The following is a 13,680-nucleotide window of genomic DNA, read 5'->3' as shown; positions in this document are numbered from 1 at the left end:
CCATAATCCGCTGTCCTGGGCTGCAGCTACCAATCTCTCATCCATAGTTTTCAGTTCTTCTCTCCTTAACCTTTGATGTGTCCGGGCTTGATCCCTGTACATTTCCTGGAGTAACACTTATCTTTCCCACTCTATTTGAGCATTCCGAAAGAAGGCTTTACCACATTCAGTGCATGTACATGGTTTCACTCCTGAATGGCTTCTGCACTGTGAAGTATACTTTCTAGCTGAAGCCTTTACCACACTTACCCCCGTTTACAAAGCCGAGCTAGCAGCTGTCGGTGTAGTAATACCGACACAGCCCATTCACTTTGAATGGGCTGGATCTATATTGCCAGGCAGATTTGTAAATGGGGGGGGGGGGTTAATACATTTAGGGGTTCCTTTACTAAGGTGCACTACTGGATTTAAGCGCATGCCAAATGCTAAAATGCCCCTAGGAATATAATGGGCATGAGCATTTAACACGCTCTAAATTAGTGCACTTCTAGCTAAAGTTTTTACCACACTCAGTACATACATATAGTTTCACTCATGGCAATTTCTCCAGATGAGTTAGTTTTCCGCATACTATGACAGGAATGAACCTCACTCCTAGGCCAGGGTATGTGGAGTAGGATCTCAAGTTTACTGCTAACATTCGCTGTAGAACTTCCATCATACTATAGAGAGCTTCCTTTTGGGGTTCATAAAATGTAACATGTACAGGCAGCCTATGCAGGTGTGGTTGGAAATTCTTTTCGATGAAGCCTGTAGCTCTCAACATGATGGAAAATAGGCCTGGATTCTTCTGCCACATGTTCTTGTTCTTGGACTGCATTTGTTCCTGCCTCAGGATCTTCTGTCTCTCCATACGATTCACAGGGTAATTGGATTTTCTGGTGTCTTATATGTTTTCATTTCCCAGTGAAGCTTTTACCACACTCAGTACCTGTAAGTTATTTCAGTCCTGTGTGGGTTTTCTGAAGTGTGTGGTCAGAGTTTGCTTTCTACTAAAGCTTTTGCCATGAATAACATAGAAATCACTTCTCTCCTGTGTGGATTCTCTGGTGTTTGGTCAGTGCTCCCTTCTCATTAAAACTTTTACCACACTCAGTGCATGAAAATGGTTTCACTCCTAAATGGTTGTTTTGGTGTCTTATAAGTTTTGCTTTCTGAATGAAACTTTTACCACACTCACTACATGTAAATGGTTTCTCTCCTGTGTGGCATCTCTGGTGTTTGGTCAGTGTTCCCTTCTCAGTAAAGCTTTTACCACACTCATCACATATAAATGGTTTCTCTCCTGTGTGTTGTCTCTGGTGTCTGTTCAGTGTTCTCTTCTCAATAAAGCTTTCACCACAATCACTACATTTAAATGGCTTTTCTCCTGTGTGGATTCTGTTGTGTACAGTCAGATATCCCTTTCTACTAAAGATTTTACCACACTCACTACATTTAAATGGCTTCTCTCCTCTGTGGATTCTCTGGTGTATGGTCAGCTTTCCATTTACGCTAAAGCTTTTACCACACTCAATACATGTATATGGCTTCTCTCCTGTATGGATTTTCTGGTGTGTGATCAGTCTTCCCTTTCTACTAAAGCTTTTGCTACACTCACTACATGGAAATGGTTTATCTCCTGTGTGGACTCTCAGGTGATTGGTTAGTGTTCCCTTCTCAGTAAAGCTTTTACCACACTCACTACATGTAAATGGTTTCTCTCCTGTGTGTTGTCTCTGGTGTCTGCTCAGTGCTCCCTTCTCAATAAAGCTTTTACCACACTCACGACATGTAAATGGTTTCTCTCCTGTGTGGAGTCTCTGGTGTGTAGTCAATTTTTCCTTTCTAGTAAAGATTTTACCACACTCAGTACATTTAAATGGCTTTTCTCCTGTGTGGATTCTGTGGTGTACAGTCAAATATCCCTTTCTACTAAAGATTTTACCACACTCACTACATTTAAATGGCTTCTCTCCTGCATGGATTCTCTGGTGTATGGTCAGTGTTCCCTTTTTACTAAAGCTTTTACCACACTCAATACATGTAAATAGTTTCTCTCCTGTGTGGATTCTCTGGTGTATGGTCAGTGCTCCCTTCTCAATAAAGCTTTTACCACATTCACTACATGTAAATGGTTTCTCTCCTGTGTGGACTCTCTGGTGATTGGTCAGTGCTCCCTTCTCAGTAAAGCTTTTACCACACTCACTACATGTAAATGGTTTCTCTCCCGTGTGTTGTCTCTGGTGTCTCTTCAGTGTTCCCTTCTCAATAAAGCTTTTACCACACTCACTACATGTAAATGGTTTCTCTCCTGTGTGTTGTCTCTGGTGTTTGGTCAGTGTTCCCTTCTGAGTAAAGCTTTTACCACACTCACTACATGTAAATAGTTTCTCACCTGTGTGGATTCTCTGATGTGTGGTCAATTTTTCCTTTCTACTAAAGATTTTACCACACTCACTACATTTAAATGGCTTCTCTCCTACATGAATTCTCTGTTGTATAGTCAGTGTTCCCTTCGCACTAAAGCTTTTACCACACTCACATTGAAATAGCTCATTGGTGTGGATTCTCTTGCATTTTGTGAAGTGTTCTTTCTGACTGAAGCTTTTATTACAGTCAGTACAGGTAAATGGTTTCATTCCAGTGTCAGTTTTCGGGTGGTCTCTGAGACTGTCTGTAGTGAAGCTTTTACCAAGCTCAGTAGATGTAAATGGTTTCACTGCTGAATGAAGTCTCTTGTGCATTGTGAGGTTTCCTTCCCAACAAGCACTTTTACTGCTGTCAGCACAACTATATAATCTCTCATTTCTGATTTCCTGGTATTTTGAGAGTGTTGCCTTCCTGCAAAATATTTTTCCAGATTTAGTAGAAGTGTCCGATTCCTCACCCGTTTGAGTTTTTTGATGATCTGTGACTGCTTCCTCTAGACTAAAGCTTTTCTGACATTCAGCACTTGAAACTGATCTCTGTCCTTGGTGGAATTTTGCATTCTTTGTAAAATTTTCTTCCTTGTTGGAGCTTTTCTCACATCCAGGAGATGAAGATATTCTCTCACCAGTGATGTTTTTCTTGTATTTTGTAATGTCTGTTTTATTGATAAAGCTTTTCCCATGTTCTGTACTTGTACACATTGTAGTTTCTTTATTAGTTTTCTTGGGTTGCATTAGCTGTTTCTTCCTACTGAAACCTTTCCCACATTCAGAACTTGTAAAATGTTTCTCTTTTATGATTGTTTTCTGTTGTCCCTGTAGTTCTCTCTTTTCACTGACATTTTTTCCACTGTCCGTACATGTAGACGGTCTCTCTTCAGTATCAGATCTGTGATGTGATTTTAGATCGACATGATTGCTAAGGAATATCTCACAAAGATCACAGGAACAGCTTTGATCTCTCGTCTGGTTTCTCTCCTCTTCCCCTGTCTGTTTGAGATTACTGGTACTGTTTTCACACAGTGCTGAGCCTCCTGGTGAAGGTTTTTGTTTATTTTGATTGTTTCCCTTTTCTCCCCAGTCAGAACAGGAATAAGTCTGCTCGTTCTCTCTTTCTGATAACATCTTTTCCCCTTCAGGCTTCTCACTGACCTTCTCTGTATTACTATTTTCAGGCTCCTCTTTTTCTAAAGAAAAAAACAGCATTAAATGACATAAAAAACAAAGCTACAATCCAAACGTATCATAGGCATAAAAGCAGCAATAATGAGTCAGTAAATGGACAAACAATCCACCTAAAGCCACCTAGGTACATATTTTATATATACAGTGCACATTATTTAAGTGCACGTCAGATAAGCACATGCTCTGTTTAACTGCATGCCGTACTTTGGTCCCGTTTTTGGCGCCATCAATTTCTATGGGGACAAACTTCGGTTTAGCGCACCACTGATAAGTGCAAGATTCGCTTATATGCATGGTTCAAGACCACTCCTCTGCAGGAAAGACTCCGCATAAGTGCGCGCAAGGAATATGGAAGCCGATTGGCGCCTGACAACCAACGAGATTTCAAATTTATTGCCCCTTCAACTGCCACAGGCAGAATAAGCAAAAGAGTGTACATTGGAGCCGTCGTCGTCACCGCGGCGGAACTGTAAGACTTTAACACTGGCTGAACAAATAGAAGTTCTTATAAAATTAGAAAACAAACAAAGTCAAGCATCTATTGCTAAAGAATATGGTGTCAATCCCAGTCAAATTTCACGTGTCTTGAAGCAGAAAGATCAGCTTCTGGAAGACTGGCAAAACAATACAAATCCACACAGGAAACGTAAACGGGTGGGAAAAGCTGAGGAGGTAAAAGATGCTCTTCTTTGGTGGTTTTGTCGAGTCAGGAGCAGACAGTTTTCTGTCAGTGGTCCACTGCTTATGGAGAAAGCTAACCAGCTAGCTGAAAGTCTTGGACTAACTGAATTCAAAGCCACTGTTGGAATGTTGGAAAGATGGTAGGAGAGGAACAATATCAAATTCAAGAAGCAGTATGGTGAGAAACAAGACGCTGATGACTTTGGTGCTGAAAATTGGGTTGTTTCAGTTCTTCCAACCATCTTGAACGAGTTTGCACCTCGTGACATTTTCAATGCTGATGAAAACGGTCTCTACTGGCGAGCAATTCCTGATGGAACACTTGCATTCAAACATGCCGAAACTACTGGAGGTAAAACATCGAAGGACTGACTGACGATCCTCCTTTGCTGCAATATGGATGGGAGTGAGAAGTTGGAACCCCTCATCATTGGAAAGAGCAAACACCCCCGTTGCTTCAAGAAAGTTAAGCGACTTCCTGTGTCATACGAGGCTAACGCATATTCATGGATGACTGGGAAAATTTGGAAGCAGTGGCTAAAAACGTTAGACACTAGAATGCGGGCACAAAAGCGTCAGATTTTGTTGCTTTGTGATAATTGTGCTGCACACAGGGATGATGTCAGGCTGTCTAACGTCAAGGTGGTCTTCCTGCCATCAAACACTACCTCTCTGATCCAACCTATGGATCAGGGAATAATAACCAACTTCAAACAACATTACGTCGTCTGATGAGCGTTATGGATGACCAGACTGTCAAGGATAAACGTGCTGTTGAACTGGCTCGTAATCTATCACTGTTGGATTCCCTACATATGCAGACAGAAGCCTGGAATCATGTAACACAGGCAACCATTGTGAACTGCTACAAGCGGGCAAGCTTTGTTAAGGATGTGGAGAGGTGCAGCTGTTGCAAACACTTCAGATGAAGAGGTTATTGACATCCCGGCTGGTGTTACTGAAGAGAAGTTTCATCGCTACGTAGCTGTTGATTACGATCTACAAACAGCTGAAGACAGCACTGGTATCGAGATATGCGCCTACACGCAGGCAACAACGGCTGATGATGAAACAGATGAAATGAGCAGCGAGGCACATGCTGACGAAATTCAACAACCTCCTCCTCTCACTTTTGCAAGAGAGCTGAAGAGTCTCAACACCGTGCGGGCCTATCTGGAGGCCACTGGATGTCAGTGCTATGACAGTTTTTACCGTCTGGCAGACGTAGTCAACGGAACTCACAGACCCAATAGTGAACAGAGGACTATAACTGATTACTTCAAGTAGGCCTTACGTCAGTTAACGGAGACTGTATACTGTACGTATAATAAACAATACTGTACATATGTTTATCAGATGTCAAGCTTCTTTGGGTCACAATAGTTAAGTGCATGCTCCGGTTAACTGCATGCATTTCTTTGGTCCCAGAGCCTTGCACTTAAGCGGATTGCACTGTATATATTTTTTTTTTGAGGGGGGGAGAGGTTATGTGTTTTTTTGTTCTTAGTTATGTGCATAGGGTATTGTAAGAAGATTCTTATATCCCTTTATTTGTGTTTATCTTTAAGGGGATTGTTTGTCCATTTTACAATTTATAATTTTACTCCTGAATGTCGAAACATGTTGGGCTGACGAACTAATAGAAAAAGTACTTTGGACATAGAGTTTCCACTACTTATAAGGCTGTTTGGATTTCTTAAAGGATTTTAAGAAACAATTACTGCCTCGCCATACTTGAAAGGTATTATAAGTACACTAGTAAAAAAGGCCCGTTTCTGACAAATGAAACGGGCGCTAGCAAGGTTTTCCTCAGAGTGTGTATGTTTGAGAGAGAGTGCACCCCACCTGACCTTGTTAATCATCCAGGGCAACCACTCCAGGTGCCAAACCGGATATCTCTGCCACCTCAAGTTTCCAGCTGGAGGCTTCAATTAGAACGTTGGAGGTGCCTTTTACATATAGAGAAGATAAGTATTGCCATACTGGGACAGACCAAAGGTCCATCAAGCCCCGCATCCTGTTTCCAACAGTGGCCAATCCAGGTCACAAATACCTGGCAAGATCCCAAAAAAGTACTACTACTACTACTACTACTATTTAGCATTTCTATAGCGCTACAAGGCATACGCAGCGCTGTACAAACATAGAAGAAAGACAGTCCCTGCTCAAAGAGCTTACAATCTAATAGACAAAAAATAAATAAAGTAAGCAAATCAAATCAATTAATGTGAACGGGAAGGAAGAGAGGAGGGTAGGTGGAGGCGAGTGGTTACAAGTGGTTACGAGTCAAAAGCAATGTTAAAGAGGTGGGTTTTCAATCTAGATTTAAAGGTGGCCAAGGTTGGGGCAAGACGTAGGGGCTCAGGAAGTTTATTCCAGGCGTAGGGTGCAGCGAGACAGAAGGCGCGAAGTCTGGAGTTGGCAGTAGTGGAGAAGGGAACAGATAAGAAGGATTTATCCATGGAGCGGAGTGCACGGGAAGGGGTGTAGGGAAGGACGAGTGTGGAGAGATACTGGGGAGCAGCAGAGTGAATACATTTATAGGTTAGTAGAAGAAGTTTGAACAGGATGCGAAAACGGATAGGGAGCCAGTGAAGGGTCTTGAGGAGAGGGGTAGTATGAGTAAAGCGACCCTGGCGGAAGATGAGACGGGCAGCAGAGTTTTGAACCGACTGGAGAGGGGAGAGGTGACTAAGTGGGAAGCCAGCAAGAAGCAGATTGCAGTAGTCTAAACGAGAGGTGACAAGGGTGTGGATGAGGGTTTTGGTAGAGTGCTCGGAAAGAAAGGGGCGGATTTTACGGATGTTGTAAAGAAAGAAACGACAGGTCTTGGCGGTCTGCTGGATATGAGCAGAGAAGGAGAGAGAAGAGTCAAAGATGACCCCAAGGTTTCGAGCTGAGGAGACAGGGAGAATGAGAGAGCCATCAACAGAAATAGAAAACGGGGGGAGCGGGGAGGTGGGTTTGGGGGGGAAAATGAGAAGCTTGGTTTTGGTCATATTTAATTTCAGGTGGCGTTGAGACATCCAGGCAGCAATGTCAGACAAGCACGCTGAAACTTTGGTTTGGATGCAAGGTGAGATATCAGGGGTAGAAAGGTAGATTTGGGAGTCATCAGCATAGAGATGGTAGGAAAAGCCATGGGATGAGATTAATGAACCAAGGGAAGAAGTGTAGATAGAAAAGAGGAGGGGACCAAGAACAGAACCCTGAGGTACGCCGACAGGCAGAGGGATAGAAGTAGAAGAGGATCCACCAGAGTGAACACTAAAGGTGCGGAGGGAGAGGTAGGAAGAGAACCAGGAAAGGACAGAGCCCTGGAATCCAAGTGAGGACAGGGTATCGAGAAGTATGTTGTGATCGACAGTGTCAAAAGCAGCGGAAAGATCAAGAAGAATGAGGATGGAATATTGACCTCTGGATTCAGCCAGTAATAGGTCATTGGAGACTTTAGTAAGCGCAGTTTCGGTTGAGTGGAGAGGGCGAAAACCAGATTGTAATGGGTCAAGAATAGCATGTGAGGAGAGAAAATCAAGGCAGCGGTGGTGAACAGCACGCTCAAGTAATTTGGAGAGAAAAGGAAGGAGGGAGATGGGTCGGTAATTAGAGGGACAAGTAGGGTCAAGTGAAGGCTTCTTAAGGATAGGTGTGACCACAGCATGTTTAAAGGCAGCAGGGACAGTCGCAGTGGAAAGTGAGAGGTTGAGAATGTGACAGATAAAAGGAATAAGAGTAGGAGAGATGGCATTAAGAAGGTGGGTGGGAATGGGATCAGAGGAACAGGTGGTACATTTTGAGGAAGAAAGGAGAAGTGTAGTTTCCTCAATAGTAACTTCAGGAAAGGAGGAAAGGGAATGAGGGGAAGGAGAGAGAGGGGAACGGACTAGTGGAGGGAGAGCTGGTGAGGTAGAGAAAGCAAGGTTTATCTTTTGAACCTTGTTGTGAAAGAATTCAGCAAGGGTCTGAGGAGATAATGAAGGGGGAGTTGGGGGAGGGGGCACCTTGAGGAGAGAGTTCAATGTGGTGAAGAGAAGTCGAGGATTAGAGCCAAGAGAGTTGGTCAGTTGGATATAATAATCCTGTTTGGCGCGTAAAAGAGCAGATTGGAAGGAGGTCAGCATGAACTTAAAGTGTAAGAAATCAGCAAGGGCCCGAGATTTCCGCCAGAGGCGTTCGGCGGAGCGGGTACAGGAACGTAGGTAGCGGATATTAGAATTCAGCCAAGGTTGGGGTTTTGTACGCCTTACAGGGCGGGTCATCAAAGGTGCAAGAGTGTCTAAGGCAGAGGATAGAGTATGGTTGTAAGAAGAAACAGCCTCGTTGACAGATGTGGATGGTGCCACAGTAGAGAGAAAACATTTTATGCTACTTATCCTAGAATTAAGCCGTGAGTTTTCCCCAAGTCCATTTTAACAATGGTCTATAGACTTTTTCTTTCGGAAGCTGTGCAAACCTTTCTTAAACCCCGCTAAACTATTACTACATTTACACGCCCACACTACCGAGCACTACTTACATTTGTATAATGCCCCCTTAGTAATACACAGACCCCTTTACATTCCCTCGATGCAGAAAATACAACATATCACCAGAGATGCAGATAGAATACATGATCTCACTCAAGCTGATATTTAAAAGCTCCTTTTGGTCTTTCCACATAGGCGTAAGAATAGCCATCGAGTCCTGATTCTGTCTCCAACGGTGGCCAGTCTGGTCACAAGTGTCTGGCAGATCCCAAAAAGTGGATCTATTTCTCATGGTTCATTTTCCACAGACGAGCAATGGCTCTGCCAAGTCTACCTGACTAAAAATGTTTTAATGGATTTTCCTCTTTTGAACCCCTCAATCGTAATTCCTTTGACCACATCCTCTGGTACAATGTAACATAGTAGATGACTCTGTCTTCCTTAACTATTCACAATGTAACCCATAATCGTAATGTAAAAAACTGTATTTCCATCATTTACAATGTATTGTAAGCCACACTGAGCCCGCAAATAGGTGGGAAAATGTGGGATACAAATGCAATTAAATAAATAAATAAATAAATAGATGACGGCAGAAAAAGACCTGCACAGTCCATCCAGTCTTCCCAACAAGACAACTCATGTGTGCTACTTTTTGTGTATACCCTACTTTGATTTGTACCTATGCTCTTCAGGGCACAGACCGTATAAGTCTGCCCAGCACCATCCCCGCCTCCCAACCACCAGCCCCGCCTCCCACCACCGGCTCTGGCACAGACCGTATAAGTCTGCCCAGCACTATCCCTGCCTCCCAACCTCCAGTCCCGCCTCCCACCACTGGCTCTGACACAGACCGTATAAGTTTGCCCCGCACTATCCCCGCCTCCCAACCTCCAGCCCCGCCTCCCACCACCGGCTCTGGCACAGACTGTATAAGTCTGCCCCGCACTATCCCCGCCTCCCAACCTCCAGCCCCGCCTCCCACTACCGGCTCTGCTATCCAATCTCGGTTAAGCTCCTGAGGATCCATTCCTTCTGAACAGGATTCCTTTATGTTTATCCCACGCATGTTTGAATTCCGTTACCGTTTTCATCTCCACCACCTCCCGCGGGAGGGCATTCCAAGCATCCACCCAGTGTAGTTTTTCTCGGAGGTGTTTGGCGCTTTCGAATCGCATTTTCCCAAATATAAGCCTGGCTCCTGTGTTTTGAGCAGTTTGAAGTTTCTTTGAGTTGTTCTTTGCATCCCGCATATATTCCATTGCAGTAGTCTGCACGACTTAGTACCATTGATTGTATCAAATTGTGAAATGTTTCCCTCGGGAAGACTGGTTTCACACGTTTGAGTTTCCACATTGAGTGGAACATTTTCTTTGTTGTAGAGTTAACTTGGCCCTCGAGTGTAAGGTTACGGTCAATAGTAACGCCAAGGATTTTCAGGCTGTCTGAGATAGGGGAGGGTGCAGTCTGGGGTGTTTATGTTTGTGGGCTTGTTCGTATTGTGTTGGGATGAGAGGATGAGACAGTGTGTTTTATCTACATTGAGTTTTAGTTGAAATGCATTTGCCCATGAGTTCATGATGTTTAGGCTGAGTTTGATTTCATTGGAGATTTCTGTCGGGTCATGTTTGTAAGGTATGTATATTGTGATGTCGTATGGGTTGAGGCCTTGGTTGGCTAAGGACTTGGCTAGTGGTGTCATCATTAGATTGAAGAGGGTCGGTGGTAGTGGTGATCCTTGAGGTACTCCACATTTGGCTTTCCATGGTGATGATATGTTTGAATTCGATTTCACTTGGTACGTTCTGGTGGGTAGGAAACCCTTGATCCAACAAAGTATGTTTCCACCAATGCCGAAGTGATCTAGGAGTCTTAGAGGTGTATTTTCAAAGCACTTAGACTTACAAAGTTCCATAGTAAGCTATGGAACTTTGTAAGTCTAAGTGCTTTGAAAATGAGCCCCTTAGTAATATTATGGTTTACCATGTCGAATGCACTAGACATGTCGAATTGAAGGAGAAGAATGCTTTTGCCTGTTGCTATTTCTTGCTTGAATTTGGCCAGGAGAGTTATGAGTACTGTTTCCATGCTATGGAGGGGGCAAAATCCTGATTGTGATTCATGTAAGATTGAGTATTTGTTCATGTAATCAACGAGTTGTTTGGTTACCATGCTTTCGAACAGTTTGACTACTAGTGAAATAGATGCTACTGGGCGGTAATTGCTGAGTTCACTTGTCTTTTTCTTGGTATCTTTTGGAATTGGGGTAAGAGTGTGTGTAACAGGATGAGTGTGTGTGTTTTTATATATATTATTGTGAGAGGGTATGTGTATTTATATACAGTGCACTCCATTTAAGTGCATGTCGGATAAGCGCATGCTCTGTTTAACTGCATGCCGTACTTCGGTCCCGTTTTTGGCACCATCAATTTAATTATGCGCTGCAGGTAAAACAACCTTTTTTACGTTCTCTTAGGCTTCCATGGTGGGCGTCATGTTGTGGTTGTTCAGGTTTTGCCGTGTTTGAATAAATGTATTGTACTGTGACTTTTTGTTTTTATTTTTTACAATTAATATGTAAGTTTTTACTATATAAATTATATTTTCTGTACTAATAGTGTTAATGCTTTATTTGTATGTATAGACCCCAGACGCAGACACTTTGCTGAAACACAGGCCGTGCCAGGTCCTTCAATAAACTTTGCTTCCTTCTGCCTAAGGCTTTGCCTGTCAGGTCCATCCATGGTCCATTTGACTTCTGTTGTGTTGTTTGGTTTCTGTTGCTGACTCCCTCTTGCTCGCTTGCATTGTATATAGAGTGGGTCACCTCGCCATCGCTCATTAGGTCACCCAAGGCATCCTGCACTGAGACTCACCCACTGCCAGTCACTCCTTAATGTGATTGAGAAGGGATTTTAACAGGGGGAATAAGAGGAAATCCTTACCTAGAGACATCAGAGTCTCATAATTCTCCTTCATCACCTCCCTGTAAAGCTCCTTCTGCCCTTCATCTAAATATTCCCACTCCTCCTGGGAGAAAGAGACAGTGATGTCCTCAAACGTCACCCGCATCTGAAACACAAACCAGAAACACACTCAGGGACACAGGGAGGTGCTCAGAATGCATTAGATTTCAGCTCCTGACATGTTACCTCTCTCGTGCTTTTGTTTTGGGGTTGTAGCTGCAAATATTAAAAAGAATTGCTTTGAATATGCTCATTGTGTGATGTTTAACACGAAGAGTTGATTATGTATGTTTATATGTTGACCGCTGTAATGGGGTCCCTTTTCTTCTGTCACCAATAAAAATTGTTATAATTGAAACATTCGGAAAGACTAGACACCATGAAGTAAGAAGATCACTGTAACGATGTTAACGGGGGAGGGGGGGAGAAAAGGGTGTTAGAAAATATTGATGATGCAGTTACGATGTATATATGCAACTGTGACCTGTTCTTATGTTTACGAAGTGTTTAAATATATTAATTATGTTCACAATATTTATTATCATCAATAAAAACCGTTGAAATTAAAAAAAGAATTGCTTTATCTATAATATGTTTTGTGTAGAATTCTTCTGGCATAAACACTCAGCTCTTCTATGCTCTGGGACTGATTCCACCTAAGCTGTCTCCCAGCTGAGGCTTGAATCCCGCCCCCCCCCCCCCCCCCCCCAGCATTCTCAGTCTCCAACTAGTATGAACCCCTCCCTAAGAAGGATAAACCCCCCAGCTTTATTTCTCTTTTCCCTCATTCCAGCATCCCCACCTCCTCTGCCAGGTCTTTCGCCATTCCGCCCAGTGTGCACACATCCCATGACTCTCTGTCAATCTGTCCCCCCCCCCCCACACACACAGTAAAGATACCCAGAGCTCTCTCTCATATCTACCCCATTGCATCCATACACTAGTTCTCCTTCTGAAATCCCTGTTGCCCCCAGCATACCTCAGAAAACCCCCCACCCCACACAGTCCCCTGCTCACAACCCACCACAGTTCTCTCAACCTCTCCAGCACTCACAGCATCCTAGCCGTCCCAAACCCACCCTAACGCACACAGACCCCCGCAGCTCTTTCTGAATGCTGCCAATACATCTCTGCTCTCTGTCTCCCTCCTTTGGTACATAGATCCACCTACACCCATCTACTCCCCCCACCTATGGAATCTCCAAAATTCAGCCATGGTACTGCACTCACATATTTCACCCATGGCACCCCCGGCTTGCCCTCCTTCTCCCTATCCACACATTCAGTGTTTACACCCCTCCTCAGCTTGCCATTTTCATCCCCTCTCTCACTCCCTAAGCTCTCCCAAGTAGTACTGCTTGACTTGACCCATTCATTATCTCTTAATTCCCTCCTTCCCCGATGCCCTACACAAGTGCTGCATGCCAGATCCTGCTCGTCAGCTGACTTTGACTGCTAAATTTGAACCATGAGCCTCTACGGTGGCCCCCATGGTTCAAATTCAGCCGTCAGAGCCAGGGCAGCAGAGGAGCAGGACATAACTCAACGTGCAAACGTTCTCCTCCTTCCCCTCTGTTTGTGGTGAGTGCCAGAGAAGTAGAGGACAAGAAATTAAATGGAACACAAGGGTGGGGCCACAGGAGAGCAGGTGCGTTACTTGGTGGGGGGAGCGAGAAGGATTCAGTTTGTGAGTTCTGGGGGAATCGACATTGACAGTTTCAGCACCGGCTTCACCCTGTGCAGAATTTCCTCAGGAATAAGATGATGCACCTCACACTCACTTCTGTTACTGCCAGAGAAGAAAAGGAAGACGTTTACGTCTTTATTAATTTAAAAAACTAGCTCCAAGGTTCTCGGCAGATTACATAATCACATAAGTAATTTAAAGGCAAACTTGAAATTCCGAACAAAATTACAAAATATCTTCAAACTCAAAATACTGAAATAAGTACTAGACCATCACTCAACCTG

At 43.7% G+C, this 13,680-nt stretch overlaps 1 protein-coding gene across 1 annotated transcript; it reads right to left on the bottom strand.

The window, feature by feature from the left end:
* Positions 1-347: 347 nt before the first annotated feature.
* Positions 348-11,724, bottom strand: LOC115463118 (oocyte zinc finger protein XlCOF6-like). The gene is made up of 3 exons (XM_030193346.1): positions 11,689-11,724; positions 2,695-3,598; positions 348-2,541 (listed from the first exon to the last, which is right to left on the bottom strand). Exons 1-3 carry the CDS (start codon positions 11,720-11,722, stop codon positions 1,023-1,025), a joined length of 2,457 nt encoding a protein of 818 aa, XP_030049206.1. The 5' UTR covers positions 11,723-11,724; the 3' UTR covers positions 348-1,022.
* Between the last annotated feature and the right edge of the window lie 1,956 nt (positions 11,725-13,680).

The sequence above is a fragment of the Microcaecilia unicolor genome, chromosome 1 (assembly GCF_901765095.1).
Source record: "Microcaecilia unicolor chromosome 1, aMicUni1.1, whole genome shotgun sequence".
NCBI lineage: Eukaryota > Metazoa > Chordata > Amphibia > Gymnophiona > Siphonopidae > Microcaecilia > Microcaecilia unicolor.
This window is presented reverse-complemented; position numbering and strand designations above follow the sequence as displayed.